The sequence below is a fragment of the Thrips palmi genome, unplaced genomic scaffold (genome assembly GCF_012932325.1).
Source record: "Thrips palmi isolate BJ-2018 unplaced genomic scaffold, TpBJ-2018v1 HiC_scaffold_18, whole genome shotgun sequence".
NCBI lineage: Eukaryota > Metazoa > Arthropoda > Insecta > Thysanoptera > Thripidae > Thrips > Thrips palmi.
In genome coordinates, this window is record NW_023144627.1 from 10,544,030 (window position 1) to 10,566,114 (window position 22,085).

The window sequence follows — 22,085 nt, forward strand, 5'->3', positions numbered from 1 at the left end:
ACGACTGGTGGGGGCTCGACGGCCCCGAGGACGAGCACCAGGACGAAGACAACCTCCTTATGCCCGGCCACGTCGTACCGCGGTTCACGCGCGAAGACCCCATCGCCGCCTTCATCTTCTGCCTCATCACCACCCTGTACTACCTGTCCCAATACGTGCGCCTGCCCGGCCTGGAGGCCCTGGTGGCCGTCGCCAACCTCTTCTTCGTGCTCGCCATGCCGTCCGAGATCATCAAGCTGGGCCGCGCCGTCCTGGACAAGTGAGGCCGCCATACGGCGCCCCGCCCCGCCGCGCCCCGCCTCACCCCACCCCACCGGGCCGCCACCCCCGCGACATCCCCCCGGACCTGTTGCGGCGCCCCCTGGACCGCCCGTGCGTGGGCGTCCAGACGCCTGGGGGCGCCCTGCTTGTTTTTGTTGTTGTTGCTGCTGTTGTTGTTGTTGTTGCCCGCGACGGGATTGTGTATTTCTGGATGGAGCGTTGGTGACATCTCTGTCGCCGCGGATTTGTCGTTTTTCTGGCCGCCTCTCCTCCGCTCCGCCGCGTTGCCGTGGGCGGCGAATTCGATCCTCAAAGCGGAAACTCTGCGAGCGCTCTCTGGATGGAGTGGGTGCGCCCAGTGTGATGGTTTCGCTCTGCGTCGCTCTGTTTCACTCGCACCGCGACGGGGCGCCCCGTGAGTGCGAGAGAGACAGAGCGGCGGCACTCGCGGAAGGCGCACTGCAGCGCATGCCCATTTGGCCCCCGGGGGTGGCGGGGTTTGGAAAAGGGGGGGTAGGGGGGTGCCTGGAACCCGACCTGCCAACTCGCGTCGCCGCCAGCCGCTCAGAACGCAAATAGCCGTTTCTGGACGAAAAGAAAGAGCTCAGCTGGAGCCGGGGCTCAAAGCCCTCGGACTCCTAGGAGTCACGCAGCGTTGCCTCAACGGGGCTCCGAATTTCCTCGGAACAACCTCTGTTGGATCGGTTTGCTAATCTCAACCTGTCCGCGAGGCAATACCCCAAGGAGAACACTAAGTCACGGTGAGGTCATTTAGACTTAAATCAAAACCATGATGACCTCAAAATGGTACCTAAGCCGTGACCTTTTCTCGCATTTTGAGCTCATAGTGACATCACGTTGACTTTTCTGTTCTCCTTGGGATGTGGACTTTGCTCTCCAAACTCTGCTCAGTGCGGACGCTGAGGTTGGGAACCCTTCCGATACTGGTGCGTCGAGCAAGTTTCTGCCTGATTTGACAACTCTGAAGAAGGCGCCCCTTTGCGTTGCTGCGGCTGGACGGCAGACTGATTCCAAGAGTCGCTTTCGTTGCTGTGTCTCTCTCGCACCCAATCGGGGTGCCCCATGAGTGCGAGAGAGACAGAGCGACGAAAGCGACTTTTGGCGCAGGATGATGGAGTGGTGGCGCGACGGCGAATTCCACGACGACGAAGACTCCAGCGACAACGAGGAGTCCAACTAGTGCAGCCATGTCGGGGAAGAGGAAGAGGAAGGACGCTCTGCGATAAGACAGTGACTCTTTTACATATCAAGCGGAAAGTGATATAGTGATAAGGACGGCTAGTGCTGCAAGACAAAGTGATGGCCAGTGCCTGAGGCCCTGACGCCGAGAAGCCTGTGCTCCGACGTGCTCTCCACCTGGAACTCTTTGGACTGATCCGCCCCGATCCGCGCCGCGCCCGACCGTGCCACCGCCACCATGGGCTGGACCTCTCTGCGGTCGCACCTGGTGAGTCTCACGGTGTAGCACTCGGTGTAGCAGCGTGTACTGTAAGAAAAAAAAACAAATCCACAGGAAATGGTAGTACGCGCAAAGCTGTCGGACAATTTGCCTGGTTGTATAGGTCTGCGGTGGTCTAACAGCGATGATGATGATGATGATGATGGTGATGATGATGGTGGTGATGATGGTGATGATGATGGAGGATCCGTATGTGTGTGTGTGTGTGTGTGTGTGTCCTTGAATGACCTTGTCGCATATGGTGGGTAAAAAGAGTCTTCTCTAGAAGAAAAGGCCTTGAGATTGTTTGTCGTGCTGAAACGTGTGGTGGCCTTAGTTGAGGGGCAAAAACTTCAACAGGTTTTGTGCGTATTTTTCGTTTTCATCCCACATAAAAGCGAAATGTTCCGAAACCTAACCGTGTTAAGACACCATGATAAAGCTGAGTACGTTAAAGCTGGTTCGTACCAGAGCATGTGCTCTTTTTTACTGCGACCCTGCTCGGGCGCGACAGAGAAAAGACAGAGCCTACTTTGCTCCGTCCCCCGCACCCTGAAGCACCGAAAAAGCGAGTTCCTAGACTACTTTCTTTCGGGAACTCGCTCTGAGGGCGTGGCCGACGTAAGCCAACGCGGGCCTAACGCGAACACAGCGTAACAGAGTGGAGCCATCGAACGGATGTGGCCACTGGCCAGTGGTTCGATTCCGATCAGTCTGTCTCTTTCGCTCCCACCGGGACGCCCCACGAGTGCGAGAGAGACAGAGGAGTCAGAGTTCGGAATGAACCGTATGGCGAAGCCTTTGATGGGATGAGCCTCGGGTCGCGATGAGTCCGTCGAAGCCCCGAGTCAGTCTCGTCCTCGCTCCCGGTCCGCATGTCGTGCCCCAGGATGATGCGCGGGGCATCCGCCTCCGCCGGCCTGGCGGCCCGCCTGCCTGGGACGTCAGCCTCGTCGTCGCGCAGGGACGCCAAGAGGAAGAAGTCTCGAGAGGTGCGCAGCCAACGCGGAAACCGAGGGGGGCAACCACTCTAGAAATCTTGTGTCCCCTAAGCGCTAGAAATCCGAGGGGGAAACGACTGAGAAATTTTGTGTACATCGGATAGGGATAACCCCGGATAACCCGCGGATTACCTCCGGATTACATCGAAAAATTTCCAGGATTACCATTGGATTACCCCGGATTACCTCAGAATTTCCCCGGATTACCCCGGATTACCTCAGTATTTCCCCGGATTACTTCGAAATTTCTGGTTTTCCGGATAGCGGATATCCATTTTGCTGTACATCGGATAACCGAAGTCGTTTCCCCCTCGTAGAAATCTCTGGGAAATCTGGAATCTTGCCCCCCAAAAGGCCAAAAACAAGCTAATTTTGAGCGGAATAACGGTTAAAATCCGACGTAGAATGAATTTTTAACGGTAGTTCCGAAGTAAGCTGCTGTGTATCACCAAAATATCATAATATGGAGAATCTCCGCTGCAAGACTTATAAAGTGCAAGGAATATAGGCTTTGTCAAACTTCAGTCATCAAACTGGGCCACATTTTGACTGAGACCGCTCATTTCGAGGGGGAAGTTTTGTGCTGCGTCATTGTATCGAACTCAACTAGGCGCAGGGACGGGGACGGGGACCATCCAAAGGAAAGTCAAGTCAGCTGAAGTCACGCCTCACGTCCGGGAGCGTCACTGATAGTCCCCCGATAATCTTTCTCTGTTAAAAAGCAGGAGATGAGTGGTCGTGCTTTGCGTGGGAGAGCGACCACTTGAATCATTTGACTAGGCGGAAACAATTACGCAAATCTGTTCGTTTTTCCATTTGACGCACGGACACGTCAGGCGTTTTTCATCGAGTTTTTCATCTTGACGTGCATCACTGAAAATGTATCGGCGGGACTCCGTTTCAGGGGCACGCTGTCGTTCACGTCACTGCAAACATGTCAGTGTGTGAGACTGGCACTGTAAACATGTCAGTGTGTGAGCCTGGCACACAGTGGTGTTCAACGCTGGTCCAGCTTGCACGTTTACGTCTAGGCGGAGTGTTAGAGGGGTGTTAGGTTAGACGTGCTCGTATACATCCGTTTTAAAAAAAAAACAGTCTTTGCGCAGAAATTCTTCTTTAGTTTTTCTGGTGGTGGCGTCGTCGGCTTGCCCATTAGCGACCAGGTGCTCGGTGCTCGGTGCTCGGAGACCGGAAGTGGATCTCTTGGCAGCGCGCCGAGCCGCGTGGACCTGCCGTGCCAGTCAGGAGTGTGGGCCGGCCAGGGACCGAACTGCGGGCCTCTTGATCGCGATTAGTTCCTCGCGTTTCCCGAAATTACGTAACACCGTGACGCGACATGCACCACAGGGTGGCTCCGCACGCGGCGCACGCGGCGCACGCACGAGGCGGGCTGCTGGACGTGTGCCGCTCCATCCTGCACGGGTTCCTCATACCACCGCCGCACCGGCAGGTACAGTCGGAAGTAATGGTTGCAAGCCAGTGCGTCAACTTTCAGAATTTTTGATGAAGTAGTTACTCATTTGAGAACACTCTTCTGGGCGTGTCACTTTGCACACTCTTCAGGAAGTTTCACTGTAGCACAAATTTTTAGGGCGTCTCATTCGGGCACACTCTCTAGGGAGTGTCATTTTGACACACTCTTCTGGGAGTGTGCTTTATTGACTACGCGCTCTGGGAAGCGTGCCCTCATCTGAGCACTCACTTTTGATTTCGTAATTATCAGTACACACCCAAGGGAGTGTACTGTGCAATGTTCAGCTCGCCGAGTATGTAACCGCTGACGCCGTACTGTTGGAGTGGGCTTTTCCCATCACCGTCAATCCAAGCCCTCACATCGCGCACCCAAAATTTCGCAATCATTTACGACGTACAGTGTGGCAGTGACGAAGAGGTCGCTCGGGGGCGACAGCCCCAGCAGCCCCAGACTGCCCCGGGGCTCAGGTGTGCCGCTGCAGCGCGCTCCCTTGGCTGCAGTGCGGTGGCGTGGCCCAGTACTGTACTTCCCCGTGACGAAGGGCCCGCCCTGGAGGGTGGCCCTGGAGGTGGCCCTGGAGGTGGCCCTGGAGGGTGGGGCGCGGCCAGTGTGGAGTGTCTGGGGCCCGCGGGGGGTTGCCCGGGCCCGGGCCATGATGAGCTGCTCCCGGGCATTATTAATACCGTGTAGGGGAATTTTCCACGCATGCAAAGGTAGAGAGAGCCTACACTGCTCTCGGAACGCACGCATGTCGTGCGACTCGGTTCGTTCTTCGGGACCACTGTTGCACAAGCCCCGAACAATGCGACCTCGCACTCAAGAAAACATCGACCGCGGGGGGTAACAACTTGGAGTGTGATCGTGCATGATTTTGGTCGGACGGCACTTTATAAATCACTTCATGCATAAAGCACTTTATAATGCACTTTGTGTATAAAGCGCTTTGCCGCCCCGTAAGTATAATTGACCAGTTCAAAGTGTAGGACAAAATTAAAATATCAAACACCCTGAATCAATTTAAAGTGTAGGCTTATTCATTTCCTTTTTCCCTCCCAACTATTTTTGTTTCTCTTTTCTTTTTTTTAAATACGAAAGCTTTTAATTGAATTTAATCATTTTCTTTTTTTTTGGAGGGCCAAGAAGAACCGAGAAGACCACTTTTAGCCCCCGCGAACGCAATCCATCCTTGAACACAATCACAATGAACTGCTGCTATTCTTGGGAGAGAGCATTTGATCCGGGCGCTGTGCTGTGCCGAGCTGACGCGAAAATGATTGGCGGTCTCGCTCGGCCCGACCGGCACACCGTAGGACGGCCGTTGGACGGCCGGGGTCGTCAGACCGAATGGCTGCATGGCGACCGGCTGGACTTCCAGCACACTGATTCCGAGAGTCGTTGTCGTGGCTCTGCCGCTCTCGCACTCATGGGCACCCCGTATAGGCGCGAGAGAGACAGAGAGGCGAAAACGACTCTCGGAATCAGTCGACTCGACTGCCTAATCAGTTCCTTGCCCCGGAGCGCTCGCCGCGGAGACAGCCTACCCGCCTCATTGCGTCCCCTCGCCCCGGGAAGGGGGAGGGGCGGGGAAAACCCGGTAGAGGGGGGGCAACGGCAGGTCACAGGCAACCCCCTCCCTCTCGCCGGAGGGGCCCCGGCAGGGGCGTAGCCATCGGCGTAGCCATCGGCGTAGCCATCGGCGTAGCCATCGGCGTAGCCTTCGGCGTAGCCATCGGCGTAGCCATCGGCGTAGCCATCGGCGTAGCCATCGGCGTAGCCATCGGCGTAGCCATCGGCGTAGCCATCGGCGTAGCCATCGGCGTAGCCATCGGCGTAGCCATCGGCGTAGCCATCGGCGTAGCCATCGGCGTAGCCATCGGCGTAGCCATCGGCGTAGCCATCGGCGTAGCCATCGGCGTAGCCATCGGCGTAGCCACCGCCACCCCTCCGCGTGCACTCTAAATGTTGTACAGTGAAGATTCTCCATATTATGGCGAAATTGTTCCATATTATGGTGGTGCAGCTGACTTCGTAACATACCATTGAGAATTCACTGTACCTTATAGATATTTTGACGAATTTCGTTGGTACTATGGAGAAAATCTCGACCATTATATGTTGGTGCAGCCCTTCACCGTAAGATATTTACAGTGTGCCGGGTATCCGTGTGGAGGAGTACCTGCCCGGCTGGACGGAATTATTGAGCGGCTGGAGAGGCCGCTGCAGGCTGATTCGCTCTGTCTCTCTCGCACCCATAGGGGATGCCGCGTGAGTGCAAGAGAGACAGAGCCTGTCTCGCAATGTGCGCCCTGGAGTAGGCCCGCCGCGGTCGCGCCCTTCTTCGCGTCCGTGGGGATGGTCGGGGACCTGCAGCACGCTCGACTCCCCCCTCCCCTTACTCCCCCTCCCCCTGCACGCCACTGGGCCATGTTTGCGGCTCGGACGGCCAGCTTGTTTGGCGGGCTCGCTGCTGCAGACTGATTCCGAGAGTCGTTTGCGTCGCCCTCTCTCTCTCTATCCCACCCTCACGGGGCCTCCCGTATAGGTGCGGGAGAGAGAGACAGGTTGACGGAAAGGACTTTCGGAATCAGTCTGCAGTGGGTTTGGCCGCGTTCCCACGGGCCGCGGCTCGAGTGTTGTTTGCTGCCGATAGCTAGTCGATGGGGCGCTGGTCGAACACTCATTCCATCATCTGGGTCAGTGTTGCCACAGAAGTTTGCCAGAATTTGCCCACGATGCACCGGTGTCGAAAGGCTTGCAGACCTCAGCCCGCCCTTTACGTAATGAAATCTCTGCTATTCGAGGCATATGACCTCACATTCTGCACCGAGAAATAGTTTCTTAAATTTTAATTTTCTTGATTTTCATTAGAAAAAAAAGCCTTTACACAAGAAACTTTTTCTGCATACAAGAAAAAAAAAGTTTGGATAGAGAAAAATTTTCTTTAAAAAACCAAGAAAAGTTAACTTTTTCTTGATCCAAGAAGCCTTTTTGGGTGTGATTCGTTTCAATATGGATTCTTAACTAGGCCTTGTCTAGTGGAATCACACTGAACCGACTGCGGCGGTATTCGAAACGAACATCGCAACACGGATAACAGTCAAATGTTCTTCATAAAATGGCAAATTTCTCCCTTTTTTTGGCGGGCACTTGCGTGTGCCGAGCGAAAACAAAAGGCGTTGGCGGTGAAAGCACAAGATGGAGCGCGTGGATTCAAGGGCTTTCCGCGAGCACCTGTCCGGACACGCTCGGGAAGTAGTTTTTACGTCGACTGTACACGGCATGGTGAAACAGCCCCGTTGTTGCTCCATGTCTCCCATGTCGTCGTCGAAGCAGAGAGGCGGGTTCATCCGCGCCACTTTATGTCCTGTTGAAACAAACACGCCCCCCCCCCCCCTGCTTCCCCCTTGAGCCCACCCTGACCTCGCCTCCGCCCCCCTGCCCCCCTCCTCCCCGATCGATCCAACGAGGCTACGTCTGCCCGCGCGCCCCCCGGACCCACCAGGGCCGGACCCCCCCCCCCCTCCCCAGCCCCTCCGCCACGACCCATGCGTACAAGGCCCACACGTACTGCAGTTTCTCTGCGACGATTGTAGATGCCCCACTCGCAGAGTCGCCCCGGAGGTCGTGACCTCACGGCCCTTGCACCCCCCCTCCCCTCCCCCCCCTCAAGACCCCCAGCCCCAACCTACCTACACGCTCAGTTGGATGGGCACACCATGAACCACTCTTCTACTTTATGCGTTGTAAAACCAAAAGGAAGAGACAATTATTCATACCAACTTTTTTTTAGTTTGGCCTTTTTTGACCACACTGTGAGAAAAGAGCCGCTCCCAAATCAACGGTCTACTACCTTGATTTGTATTTGTTTTCTTTCAGTTATGAGTCGAAACTTTGGCTGTGACCTAAAAGCTCACATTCCAAGCATTCCAGACTCGGTCGCTACAGAATTCGTGAACCTTTTCCTGACTGGCGCCCCGTATCCTTCCCATTCCTGACCCCGGGAAGAATGCCTTCTGCTTCGCATCCTCTTTTGACTTCTTCTCCAGACTGTCCTTGGAGGCGAGGGGGTTTCTTGCATGGCAGGGATGGGGAGATCTGCAGGGAGCTGCAGGCAGTGAGCCGTACCAGTGGAGCGGCTTAGGCTTGAGCTTGGCCCAGGCCTCACCCCGCCAGACGCCGACCGCTGCTGCAAAGTAAACTTCAGACTACAGCCGGATAAGGACAAAGAGCGAACTACAGCTCGGATAGGACAGAGCGAACTGCGGCCCGAATATGACTTTAGAGCGAACTACAGCTAGCTCGGATAAGACGGAGCGAACAACAGCCCAGTTAGGACAGAGTGACCTACAGCCCGCATAGGACTCTAGAGCAAAGTACAGCCCGGATAAGACAGAGCTAATTACAGCCCAAAAACACGCTAAACACGGTTCCTGGTTTTCCCAGAGACTCCCTGGAAATCGCCAGTAGTCTTTTCCATAGGCTTCCTGGAAAAAGCAGAAGCCGTTTTGAACGTGTAGGACTCTAGAGCGAACAACAGCCCGCTCAGGACTTTCGACTTTACTTCAGCCTGGATAAGAACAGAGCGAACTTCAGCGCGGATATAAGGACTGTAGAGCTGTAGGGCTGAAGAGCAAACTATAGCCCGGTCAGGACTCTAGAGTTTACAACAGCCTGGGCAGCACTGTTTAGCGAACTACAAACTGGCCAGTGCTCAAGGTGAACTGAAGCTTGGACGAGACTCTAGAGAGAACAACAGCCCGGATAGGACCCTAGTGGAAACTGCAGGTCCAGGCATCACTTATTCACCTCTCGGAGATTAGTTTGGAAGCGGCCGGCCTGGTCCGCGACCCTCCCCCCTGGATGCGTGATGGACTGGTCCATACTATCGACCTCGCGGCGCTGCCTCTGCGACGACGTGCTCGCCGCGCGTGCGGGTGCGGGTTCGAATCCCCCCTCCCTCCTCTCTTCTACTTTTTTGCTTCGCGATTCTTGATGACACAAAAGGCTTAAGCTTCGCGCATACGGCGTCTATTGCAAAAGGTACTGTCATTGCGGGGACAATCTGTATCGCCAGGCGGGAACATTGAAAGTGAGGTGCCGCCAAATTTGATCAAAATTATTGAATAATCCTTTAAAAATCCTCCACACGTTTAGTGTTTAGTTTGTCACTGTTTAGACGACAGGACCTTTTCCTCTCTTTGAAAAAAAAGAAAAAGAAAAAAAAAACAAGAAGGAAAGAAGGGTGTTGCAAAAAAGGCTTGGCACCGAACCGGAACCGGCTGGTTTTACCCGACAGGACATTAGGGAAAGTCCCCGGCAGTGGGCACTGGCCCAGGGCGGGCAGGCCACAGTGGGCCAGAAGACCAGTGGAGGCGGCCAAAACTCTAGACGCGTTTTGAGCTCCAGAGTCGCTAAACAGGACTCGAACCGAACGTGTGACCCCGCCAACGGATTGCTCTCCGAACGAGGAATCCATTGGTGGGGTCACACGTTCAGTTCGAGTCCCATTTAGCGACTGTGGAGCTCAAAACGCGTCTAGAGTTTTGTCCGCCTCCACCCGTCTTCTGGCCCACTGTGCGGGCCACCCCTTCCAGTCAATCGCAAACGGCCAGCCAATGAGTCGGCCTTGGCGCCGCCGGGCGAGCGCTTCCAAAGGGCCGCCTCGTCGCTCTGTCTCTCTCGCACCCCTACGGGCCCCACGGGCCGCCCCGTGAGTGCGACGGAGACAGAGCGACGAACAAATGTCACAGAAATGTCGCGGCGTCCTTGCCGCTCACGGCCAGGGCTGGACAGGGCCGGGCCCTGCCGGTAATTGCAGGTCGATAGCCCATGCACAGTGTTACAGTGTTGCGTGCGGGGTGTCCGTTGTCCGAAAAAAAAGTGCCGCCAGACTGTCACAAATCGCGGCGCCGCCGCCGGCCGTCCAGCCTTGAGCTCCAGAATCTCTAAATGGGACTCGAACCAAACGTGTTGCCCCACCAGTAGATTGCTCTCCGTACGAGGAATCCATTGGCGGGGTCACACGTTCTGTTCGAGTCCCATTCAGCGACTCTGGAGCTCAAAACGCGTCTAAGAGTTTTGTCCGCCTCCACCGGTCTCCTAGCCCACTGTGCGCGAAGACAGTCAGCTGTGGATGGGGACGCATTGCCCGGTCGCTAAGCGTAATTGTTGATCCGTGGTCTGCGGCGCCTGCCGGGGGGGGGGGGCATTGATCGCGAGGTCGCGGAGCGTCGGGAGCACTGGGCTATGCACGTCCGCGTCGTCCAGTGGACGTCCACGCCGGCGGCAACCGCGCCGCCTTTCGCCCGGAGTTTGGCCGGCAGAGCGGGCAGAGCGGGCAGAGCGGGCAGAGCGGGCAGAGCGGGCAGAGCGCGGCGTACACCCGGAGGGGCCACACCGCCACACCGGTTGGAATCGATGGGCCGCCGGCCCGCTAGGCGTGCGCCGCGTGCGCCGCGTGCGCCAGCCCCGAGGGTGCCCGAGGGCCGACCGCGTCGCCTCGATGCCGCGCGCTGCCGAGCCGCAGAGTGACACCCACACCGAGTGACGGAGTGACAGGCAGCCGCCATGGGGAAGAGCGTCATGTTCGACGTGCGCCCCTCGCAGGTACTTGTTTTGGTCTCGACTGCTGACCGAGTGACTAAGTCTGACGCCGTGGGGTAGAGTGTCATGTCCGGTTACGTGTTTTGGTTTTTCCTGTACTGACGTAAGAGGCTGACCGAGGGACAAAGTGACAAAGTGGTTGGAAAAAATGCGTCATGTTTGACGTGTGCCCCTCGCATAGATACTTGCGTTGGTCGTGACTGTACTGACGCTCTGAGGCCTCGTCTGAGGCTGGCCGAGTGAAAAGTGACAAAGTCAGTGGGGGCATCGCATTCCGCGTGTGCCCCGCGCAGACACTTGTTTTGGTCTGGACTGTACCGAAGCTGGACTGGTGACAAAGTAGCGAAGTCAGTGCTGAAAAGCGTCATGTTTGACGTCGTGTGCTCCTCGCAGGTACTTGTTATTTGGCCAGGACTGTACTGACTGAGGCTGGCAAGAGGAATACAACTTGCAGTGTTCTAAGTGTACACTCGAGACCGCGACCCGAAACTGGCAACGACTGGTCAAAGGTGTCTTGGGGACAGGCAGCTGCCGCTATTGCCCCCCCCCCCAAAAAAAAAGAGAGAACAGAAAAGCGGTCACGATGATGTCAAATGATTGGTAACAAGATAACATCATTGCCGACGGTCAAAGTTAGCGGTTTTTGACGTCAAGTGCATGTCAATTGATGTCCTTTTAATGAATATCTTATGATGTTAATTTGACACGAAATAACCAGTCAAATTCTACTTATGAGGGGTCTCTGATGCAGAGCGTGACTAAATATTTTCCATTTTAGCTCACTTGACGTCACGACCTTTTTCTGTTCTCTGGGCACTTTGAGGTCCCTTTTCGTGACACAGTTTTGACCTTGACTGTCTCCGTGTGTTGCAGCGCGAGCTGTTCGGGGCGAAGGTGGAGAGCGCGTCGGACGCGCGAGAGCGCAAGATGTCGTCCTCCTCGACGGGCTCCATGAAGAGCAAGTGGCTCAAGGCCTTCAAGTCCCTCAAGACGACGACCAGCAGCAGCAGCGCCAGCAACGCACAGAGTGCCAACCCCGCCAGGGAGTCGGAGAGGTAAGACAAACCCGGCCTCGGTGCGCACCAGACAAGCTGCAGCGTCGAACAGGCCGACTCCAACTAGTCCCTTGATATCAATTCACGGTAAAACCATCTCCTGGAAATGACCTAGTATTCAAGGGAATGCAAGGAGATATCGACGCTTCCTAATAGAATAATCGTAACTGCCAGGGTAGTTCCAAGACAATCCTGTCAGAGCAGATCCAAGACAATCCTTACTTTTCGTGTCAATTCAGAACTATCCTAACTGCACATCACGTGAAAAGCGGTGTTTTCTCAAAGTCCGTAACGCCAAAATACTTCATAAAATTACTCGTCGAAGGGCTTGTTACAAAGTTTCATTCTTATGTAAATACGTGGACATTTTTTTTCTGATATATCGAGATTCTCTGATTTGCAGTGAAGATACTTCGTGAACACTTTTAAGTACCCCTGCAGTTATGATAGTTCTAAATCTGGACTGACAGTTAAGATGGTCTTGGATCAGCTCTGGCAGTTAGGATTGTCTTGGATCTGCTCTGACAGGTTTATGCTATTAGTACGCGTCGATATTTCTGGCAATTAACGGGCATTCCTAGGAATCTCAGGAGATCTTCCTGTGCAAACGGATATTCTTCGGAATCCCAGGAGATGGATTTTTCCGCATTCGGTTCACGCATTTGCGCAAAAGCATGGCATAACAATCGACCGCAGTCGCAACCACGGCAAATTGTGACGTGGCCAACGGGGGGCGCACGGGATAAGAACCACAGACTGCTTACAGTGATACTAATGTACTCAAGGAGCACATTAACGGGCATGCATTTGAGTGCATTTCTAATAAAATAACAAAACTGAAACGAGCTCGCAAAATATTAATCACATTGTATGCTTCTCTTTTTTTCCCATCCTTTTATTTTCCTATTTTCTTTTGTTCTGCCTCACCTCCGCTTTCCCATTTCTCTTTTTTTTTGTTTATTTCCCTCCAACAGAAAGAATCAAATGTACCACGCGGTCTCCACCATCATGGCAATGAGGTACAGTACCTTTAGTGTGTGCACTGTAAACAAAAATAAGTAAAGGAAATGAAGAAACGATTTGGATTCTGGACGAATATAATCCACAGCCACGGCTTGTCACAAGTTTTCCTAGCGCACTTTGCACAACTAATTTGAGAGGAATCACTTGACGATCTGGCGCGTATCCAAAGGCGGATGCTGATCATGGACCTCCCCCTTTTTTCCCCTTTCGGGACCTGAATGAAGGGGAAACTTAGCGATCAATCCGCCTCGTCAATACCACCAGAACAATTCGCAGGAAGGTAGGCAACCAAGAGCACAATCCGCCTGCACTGGTAAAACTAAAGCGTAGTATTGCCCTCTGTTTTCAAGCGTAATCCAGTTTACGCTTGAAATCAAGCGTAGCAGGCTCATCCGCCAAGATTCCCCCTATATAAATGCATGGGGGGAATTTCCAGAGTATGCTTCATTTCAAGCGTAACGTCTTCAAGCGTAACTTTACGCTTGACTCAAGCATGGAGTGACGCTTAAGTTTTACCAGTGTGTAAGCTGGCGAAAAGTGCGACACGACCTCCCTGAAGGAAAACTCTGGGTACGCGCCTGTTCACCAGATAAACTCAACACAGGTCTTGTCTTTCCGCAAAAACGCTCCCTTCTCTGGCGACCGCGGCAGGGTGCTCCGTCCGCGCTAACCCGGTGCTGTGTCTTGCAGGAAAAACGGACGCGACGCCGCGCTCGCCAACGTGGAGATGGGAGTGCACGACTTCCAGGAGTACACCTACAAGAAGATCACTCCCTGCGACGTGTGCTCGCAAGTGCTGAGAGGTAAGCCGGCCCGCCACAGTGGGCCAGAAGACCGGCGCAGGCGGTCAAAACTCTAGACGCCGTTCGGGCCCCAGTGTCGGTCGCTTAACAGGACTCGAACCGAACGTGTGACCCCAGCAATGGATTGCTCTTCGAACGAGGAATCCATTGGCGGGGTCAGTTCGGTTCGAGTCCCATTTAGCGACTCTGGATCTCCAGACTTTTCTTTTCCATCACAAGAGGCATGAGAGAAGTCTCACCTATCGATTTACAGTGGAAGTGCCTGTCTGTCAACGAACAAAAACAATTTGGTGTAACAAATGTCATTGAAAACAACGTTTGTTGTCCAGGCCACGCCCGCCAGGGGGTCAAGTGCCGTCTGTGCAAGATGAACATCCACGTGGACTGCAGGGAGCGGGTGGGGCGGTGCACTGCCAAGGGCAGACTGCTCCGCAGGCAGAAGTCATCGTCCGAGATCGAGTCGCGGCTCAACCAGGACCAGCAGGATGAGAGTGAGTTCCTTTCCGTTCTCCGAAAACAAAACAAAAAAAGGCACAACAACAACAAAAATTTCCAAGGCTTGCGCAGCGGCATAATGCCTTGTGTCGTGTGCTTGTGTGCTCCCTCGCGGACAGGCACACGATGCGTGGCACAGTTTGTTCCATTATTCCACCCAGTCAATTTTGAAGTCTCAATTCGGCCGTTGTTGTGTTCACATGAGGAGTTGTCAGCATTTGCTGCGGTTCAAATACGTCACCCTGGATATATAGCAGACACTAGAATGCAATTGGATTCTACTTATTTGAATCATGATGCTATTTTTTTTATTTACTTGTTCAAAATTCGATTGAAAACATTCTTTGATTTTGAACGCTCTCGCAAAAGTACTAACTTAAAACACTACCGTCCGTTGTACTTTTTTTTTTTTTCTTTTAAAGAAAAACGTCTTGGTGAAGTTGAAGAGCAGCAAAGGCTTCGGCAAACCTGTTTCTTCCCTGTCCCCTCGCTCTGTGGCAGTGTGTAGGAACGAAGGGGTGGGCCCGTCTGTTGACTCAAGTGACTGCGATCAAAAAGTCAATCCACTTTTCCAGCTCTGGCGAATTTGAGATTGGCCGCCCCAAGAGATTCGCGGAACCAGAAATCTCGATCTCAACCGCCGAGTCCTGCCTTCTTAGGTACCTCAAAATATCGAAAGTAAAGCCGACGTGCCAGTTTGTAAGCGCTTCAGTACTGCAAACTGTTACAGATGTTTAACTCTTAACCATGTAGGCTTGGCGCTGTGTTGCCTCCCGTTGGGGCTATTTGAACAGTCACTCATAGTAACAGCGGAAAAGGCGCATTTCTAGCCTCTAGTGGCTTCAAAGCGCGGGAAAAAAATGTATGGCTACAATGTTAATAATGTTTGTTCGTGGTATTTGAATACCTGCGCGCTGCCAAGTAGCGAATTCTTCTCTTGCTCTCTCTCTTTATTACGTTATGTTTTGAAAATAACAGATTAATTCTTCACATTTACCTACTCACAAACATTTAGACTCGCTAACCGCAAAAAAAGGAAAAACTCCCCAAGGTGGCGAACGGCGGCGAAGTTTCACTTGGGTTGTATACACTGTCAAAAATGCAGTGGGGTGGCCCCTAGTCCGCACTGCTTGGTTCTGCCGCCCTGCAGTTGCGGCGGACAAGGCCTTTGCCCTCTAGACGCCCTTGCGGCGGTGCGGCACTGCAGCCGTGGCTGGGAGGCCTGTCTGCCGAACAGCAACGGACTCGTCTCCCAGGGAGAACAAAACAGTCAATATGTCAATATTGATCAATATGTCAATATGACCACAAAATGAACGATTTTAGCCAAAATTTGATCCATTTTGATGGCAAAATGACATTATGTGATGTCGTGGCGACCATTCTGAGTACCTGTTCTCCTTGGGCTGGAGCCAAAATCGCGGGCCCCCCTGCTTTACGCAGTCCGAGGAGTTTCCATCAGACAAAATGAAACTCGTCAAGGCCTTAAAAAAGCAAGGGGAAAAAATTAATAAAAACGTATTAGAGACATTCTATTAACGTCATGTTTTGGCCCCGCTGGGTAAATGAAGCCCAACTCAAACAAAACAAATGAACCCCAAGTCTGATGGTAATTTCTTGCAGTGAAATGAAGGTCACAGGTGAATGGCGACGTGCTTTTTGTTGTGTGGCTGCATCGCGCTTGGTGTTCCATTTGCATTGGTGGCTGCCAAACGCTGCTTTTGGTTTTCGTATTTGTTACGGTGTGGTTTCCGGCAGTGTTTCTGACTTTGTCTCCAGCGCGTGTTGTGTTGCTTCGTTGCTGGAATGTGTTTGGCTGGTTGCATTGAAAGTGTTCTGCGGCCGCCTTTATACTAAGTTCCCGAATACGATACCTCATTACTAACAGAAGTTTTTCTTTCTTCTCCTTTCCTCAACCTCCTGCTCCTTTTCCTCGTCCTCTTGTCCCGCACACAAACACCACACTCTTTCTGTTGAATTACACACTTTCAATTCTTTTCTCCCCTACACTCGATTTCTTTCGTGTGAATTTTTCCACTACTTTTCCAATCACTCGTGCACTTGAAATGAAATGGATCCGACACTCATTTTTTTTCATCACGACTCATTTTATTTTTTTTCTTCCCCTTTTTCTTGTCCGTTAAACTTTTTCCTCCGATTGTACATATGCATGCGTTGGCTTGACAATCCGTGTTCTTCTTTCTCTTTCTGCATCGTGCATTCGTTTCCCTTTCTCTTTCTCCCTTTCTTTCGTTTTCCTTTCGCACCATTCCCTCCCCTTCTCTCTCTCTCTCTTTCTCTCTCGCTCCTCGCGTCGTCGGCGCGTCGCGCCCACCAGGGCCCGAAGTGGACTCGGTGTACCAAGTCCTGAAGCAAGCGACGGAGATCAGCGTGCCGGGCGACGTCCGCGTCTCGGAGCGCGGCGGCAGCGAGCGCGCCCGGCGGCCGCCTGCACTGGACGCCAGGCCGGACGCCTGCCCGGGCATCGACGTCCCCCCGGGGGCGGGCGCAGGCGGCGGCAACACGCTCAGGAGGAACCCCCAGGTCCCCCTGCGGGGCGCGGCCCAGCTCAGCGTGGGGCCCATCCCGCACGCCTCCAGCTCAGGTCTGTCTGCCCGCTTGCCTCTCTGTCCGTCCGCCCAGCCCGAGGGGAAGCTGTCTTTCGAGGCGTAGCATTGCGTAGCAAGCAGAGATGGGACTCGTCTCGATCGAGAGCGGAGACGGTTAAGGCTTGCGGGGAAATCTCTCCGTAAGCTTGCGAAGAGATTGAACTTTTTATGCGAAGCAGGTGTCTGTGTCACTGTGAGAAAAAAGGGCACTATCACGATCAGTTTATGAAATTATGCTTACTGTAGGACACTTTCTTAGTCAGTATAACATATCAAAAAGTCGATTTTTTTCGACATTTATCAGACAAGTGTAGCGAGGATTTTATCCGTTGTTTACTATCAAAGTGTTCGTAATACTACACAGCGTCGTCCTTCGCAAATTGTAGAGAAAAACAGCTCGCAGTGCGAACGTTTTCTTCGCCACGCTTTTCGGCAGTGCACGGTGGGGAACAGAGAAACCGTCCCACATGAGACGCAATGTACAAGACGGAGCACCTCACCTCACAGCACCGTGCGGTCAACCTGTCCCACACTGCAAGAAAAAACCACAACTAAAGTACACAAATTCTTGACAAATTTTTAGAGATTTATTGCACTTTCAAAGTACAACAATTCTTGTACAAAGTACAATGAAACCGGCATGACGAGTGCTGGGCAGTCCAGGCCTCGTTGTGGTTTGTACAATCCTCGTTGTACTTTATACAATGCCTGTTGTGCTTTTATTGTACAGTTTTTGTTGTACTTTTGTTGTACTATTCACACTTTTTCTTGCAGTGCACTGTGCGCTGTTGCTTTGGCCTTGTGTGAGATAAAGACAGTCTTCCCCTCGGCTCTGCGTCCCCACCCCCTCCACCACGAGCACCTCACCTCTCGGTCCTCGGGGCGCACTGCCCCTGGCACTGCCCCTCTCTAGACGTAGTGTTGCATGCACAGCGACTCAAGTAAGGTAGGGGCTGTGCCTCCATGCATGCGTGGCGGTGTGCGCGTGTGTTGGTGTGTTTATTGTTGAACCGATTTTTTTTCGTTTGGAACAGATGACGTTTCAATACTGCTTGTTCATTTTATTTTTTTGATACTAATAGTTCCCGAATGTTATTGTCATGTGTAGATAGCTGTTTGGATGCTGCATACGGTGGAATGTATTTTACTTCCTGTCCGAGCCATGCTACGCCTGGGACGTTTCCTTGTACATTTTACGAACCGTTTTTTGTTGTTTTTTCCTTTTTGTTGTTCTAGCGTTTTGTCTTTGTGTTCGCTTGTGACGTCATGACCTCTGGCCGAATCAACGATAAAGAGAGAGACAGAGAGACAGGGCGCCGAGTCGTTAGTCTAGCCACAGTCTTCCCCCGCCCCGCCCCGCCAGCCGTTGTAGGCCAGATCCTGGCCCAGATCTGGGCCCCAGCCTGCACTGTTGATGTCGTTGTCCTAGGGCTGTTGATGGCTCGGGTCACCACCAGCATGCCGCTGTCGGGGATGTCTGGCATGTCTGCAAGCCCAGGCGGCCCAGGCGGCCCAGGCGTCGGCCTCCCCCCCACGCCCGACGCGGCTCGGCGCCGCCGCCGCTGGTTCGCGGGCATCAAGAGCCTCACCACCGCCGGCCACCACCAGTCCCCCGGCCCGGGGTCGCGGTCCATCTCGCTCCCAGAGAGTAGGCCGAGCAGTTGTTGTTGTTTATCCAGCTTGCCAAGTAGCCGTGCCATTTTCTTTTGTTTTTGTTCGTTCTTTTATCATTTTTTTGCGCGCGTTTACGTCGTTGCATCATCCGCTTGACAGCAGGGGATACTTTGAGGCGCCCTGCCCACTGGCAGTGCCCACTGGCAGTGCCCAGCCCTGCCCGGTCCGTGTTTAACACACTTGTTTAACAGCACCAGGCTAATATGCGGACGTGTCATAGTGGTTAGCTTTCTATTATTCGTTTATTGCGTTGAGCTCGCTTCGTTTGCTTGTATAGCTTTCAGTGTTCTTTATATTCTGTGTCAACTGTAAACAGTACTAAACTTTGGTACCAGATAGAGAAGGGTAGTGTAACTACGTTTTCTGAACGACTTTTAATTATATGCAAGTGTTTTAGCCAGTACACTACATGTTTACAGCCGGCAGTACGTAAGCTGCTTCCAATGGTCGTTGTGACTAATCAATTCTGTCTTGTGTGTTGCATTCCGAATGTTAGCCTTGCAGGTCTGGCAACTTACCTCATTAACTGTAAATCTTCATTCTTCTGTCCACATTGTAATTTCAGGTAACAGAGAACGCATTCAGATGGTGCGTACCTTAGCATCACCATTTTCATCCCAATTAACGTTAATCCGATGCACTGACATTTAACTGCGCCTTTCAGCAAATGCCCCCCCCTCTCTCTCTCTCTCTCTCTCTCTCTCTCTCTCTCTCTCTCTCTCTCTCTCTCTCTCTCTCTCTCTCTCTCTCTCTCTCTCTCTCTCTCTCTCTGCAACTCGTTCCTCTTCCAAGACGCATTCGCTGGAAAGCGCACGGAGAAAACCCGCGTTGTAGGAATGTAGGAAGGAAACAAGGAATTTTCCTTGAAACCAAACAAGTATTTTCCCAAAAAGAAAGAGTATCAAAACAAAAATTTGCTTTCAAAGGTAAATTGAAAATTAACAAATTGTGCGGAACTTTGAAACGACAAAGTTCGCTGCTGTTCTGCCAGCATATAGTCCTCATCAAAATTATGTATTTCTTCACGTGTCGCTACTCCGGTAGTTGTTTTTTCTCCGTTCCCTGGATGCCGTCAAGCTGTAGTGTGGACTTCCTGCTGTTTTCCAGAGCAAAACTCGGGGTCCGCGTCGGGGACGCGGGCCTTCGGCCAGCCACTGGTGCTGTCGGCCGCCCTCGACGTGGAGGAAGATGACAGCAACGTGCCCCGGTCCCCGCCTCCCGGCAGCACCGCCGCCCTGCTCGCCGCGCGCAACGCCAGACTCAACTTGCCGAACCAGCCGGCCAACGGGCCCAACGCGCCCAACGCGCCTCGGAGGAACTAGCTCCCTGCCAGTGCCGTGACGCTGCACCCTCCGCGGGGCGCTGTCAAGATCCGACTAAAAACGACGCGAAAAAAAGACTGCCAATAGTGCCGCCATCTTGCTGCACCCTATCCCACTGTGAAAGATCCGACTGCCAATAACGCGTTCGATGACTGCCAATAGTGCTGCACACCGCTCCCGTGGGCTGCGCACTGTGAAAGATCGGACTGCCAATGACGCGTTTAAAGACTGCCAATAGTGCTGCACACCGCTCCCATGGGCAGCGCACTGTAAAGATCCGACTGAAAACAACGCGAAACAAAAAAAAACGAACTGAAGCGCAGTCTGTGATTCAACATTTTGTGAAAGTGTTCGCTTCCTTGAAGATAGAAATATCGAGATTCTGTGATACTTAATGACCGTGTCTGTGTCGTTGCAAGTCCATCCTAAAAGTAAATATAAGGAGAAAAACAGTCGTTGGCCTTTGTGCACCCCGTCCCTTGAGCCCTGAGAGAGAGCGACAGCCTTCCTTGCAGGTAATGTGCCGGCGGTGTCGCGGTTTTGCAGTGCGGTGCACGGCTTCACTAACTACCCAACCTGTTTCAGAGGAGACCCACCGACGACACCCTGTAACACCTCTCAACAGCCTGTACATATGCGTGCTGATCTGTGTGTGTGTGCGTTTACTAACCCTTTCCAACGGGCTGGAGAGCTTAGGTTATTTGACGATGCTTTGACGGCACACTGTGACACAGGCGCCCTGACTGCCCTGCGGAGTTCCCGCAGTGCCACCACACTGGCAGTCCCGGCCGCGGACGCGCCGCTCTCGCCCGGCTCGCCGGCCGCGCCCGCATCGCCCTCCGCGGGGCCCTCGGCTGGTCTGTAGTCTACATTTTCGTACATAGTGCCGCCCGAAACGAACAACACGTGTTTTCTTGTGTGTACCTAGTCTGTCTTTTTTTGTGTTTTTCTATTGACCGGGGCTGTTTTTTTTTTTTTTCGTTTTTACCCGACGCGGTACTCTAGTCCCTTTTTTTGTGTACCTAGTCTATCGGTTTTTTTTTTTGAAACGGACTGTTATTGTTTTTAGCAGACGTGGTACACTCTAGTCCCGTTTTTTTTTTAAATCGGAAATCCGCGACGGCGTTGTGAGAGCTGTGGAGGTTTTACACCCGGAAAGCACACACTAGGTCCACGTAGGTTCGCACGCAGGCATTTCGCACCCGAGTTTGAACCACCACAAGCTGTACCCCTTTTTGACAAATTTGGCCAGCCGGTCTGCGGTATTTTTGCGCACGTCAACACTTGATGAGACACGAGACACGGGTCACTGTCTCCCGGAGCGCCTGCGGAGTACGGGATAGGCCCGCCCGCCGAACAGCCCCGTTTGGCGGGTTGGCCTACCCTCGTGTTCACAGGCGCTCCGCTCCGCCTGCACGAAAGTTGACATGCGCTGAAAAAATAACGAACTACTGAATATTGAACTTTCTCTCAATATCGGGGAAGGATACGACATTGTTAATGCATGCGGCCCTCTTCATCATGCCAGGAGGAAAGTCACTCGACGTGACACTGTGGTGTTTCCTTATTTTCTGAAGCGATGCTCTGTTTCACCACACGTTTCCACTTTCGGCTTTTGAATTATCAACCGACGCCCACCCTCGTTCGATAACTTCATAGGCCACGTAACACATCGCAAGACTAGCTATATCGTAGGACCGTTTTATACGTTGCAGTTTGTTGTTTTTGTTTTTAAACGAAGCAGCTTAGATTTTGGAGGTAGCTTGACGAGCCGTACTCTGCATGCTCTTACTATGAGCTCGAAATCAAACTAGAGCAGTGATGCTAATTTTTAATTTAAACAAAATAAAACACAAATCTTTATTTTTAAAAATTTAAATTACTTACTTGGTGCCATTGTAACATTCTCGGGGAAAACTTCTCCCTTCCATCGATTTCCCCCTTCTTCATTTTCATTTCATTGAATTCTCGTTGATGTTTCCGACCTTCCCGTGAGAACGTGCCCACCTTTGTCTCTCCAGCCCGTGCCCTGGCATGCTTGTGACATGCTTTGTGTTTGTGACGTTCCCGACCGCGGAACGGGCGGGCACCACTCTTTGCAGACAGGCGGGGCGCGTAGTCCGTCCACCCGGCCGAGGCCCTGCAGGCCTCATCCACCGTCCAGTCTGTGTTCCAGCAGTATTGACCCATCGCGTGCACTCCGTGTGTCCGTGAGAGTCGAGGCACGCGTGTCCGTGTGAGCGACCCCGTGTGAGTGTGTGTGTCTCTGAGTGTGTGAGCGCGTACGTGTCTGTGTGCGAGAGACG

At 52.9% G+C, this 22,085-nt stretch overlaps 1 protein-coding gene across 7 annotated transcripts in view; it reads left to right on the plus strand.

Annotated features, from left to right (window-relative positions):
* The window catches only part of LOC117644382, a 98,636-nt gene that overhangs the window by 71,229 nt on the left and 5,322 nt on the right, over positions 1–22,085 (plus strand). For 5 of the 7 annotated variants that reach the window (XM_034383786.1, XM_034383787.1, XM_034383790.1 and 2 more), the window contains exons 9-12: positions 11,672–11,853; positions 12,828–12,872; positions 13,567–13,679; positions 14,009–14,170. In XM_034383786.1, the coding sequence (XP_034239677.1) occupies positions 11,672–11,853; positions 12,828–12,872; positions 13,567–13,679; positions 14,009–14,170 (502 nt within the window). Of the gene's footprint in view, positions 1–11,671; positions 11,854–12,827; positions 12,873–13,566; positions 13,680–14,008; positions 14,171–14,749; positions 14,834–19,564; positions 20,232–22,085 lie in introns of those variants that run through there. The other 2 variants (XM_034383792.1, XM_034383789.1) reach the window with 2 other exon arrangements.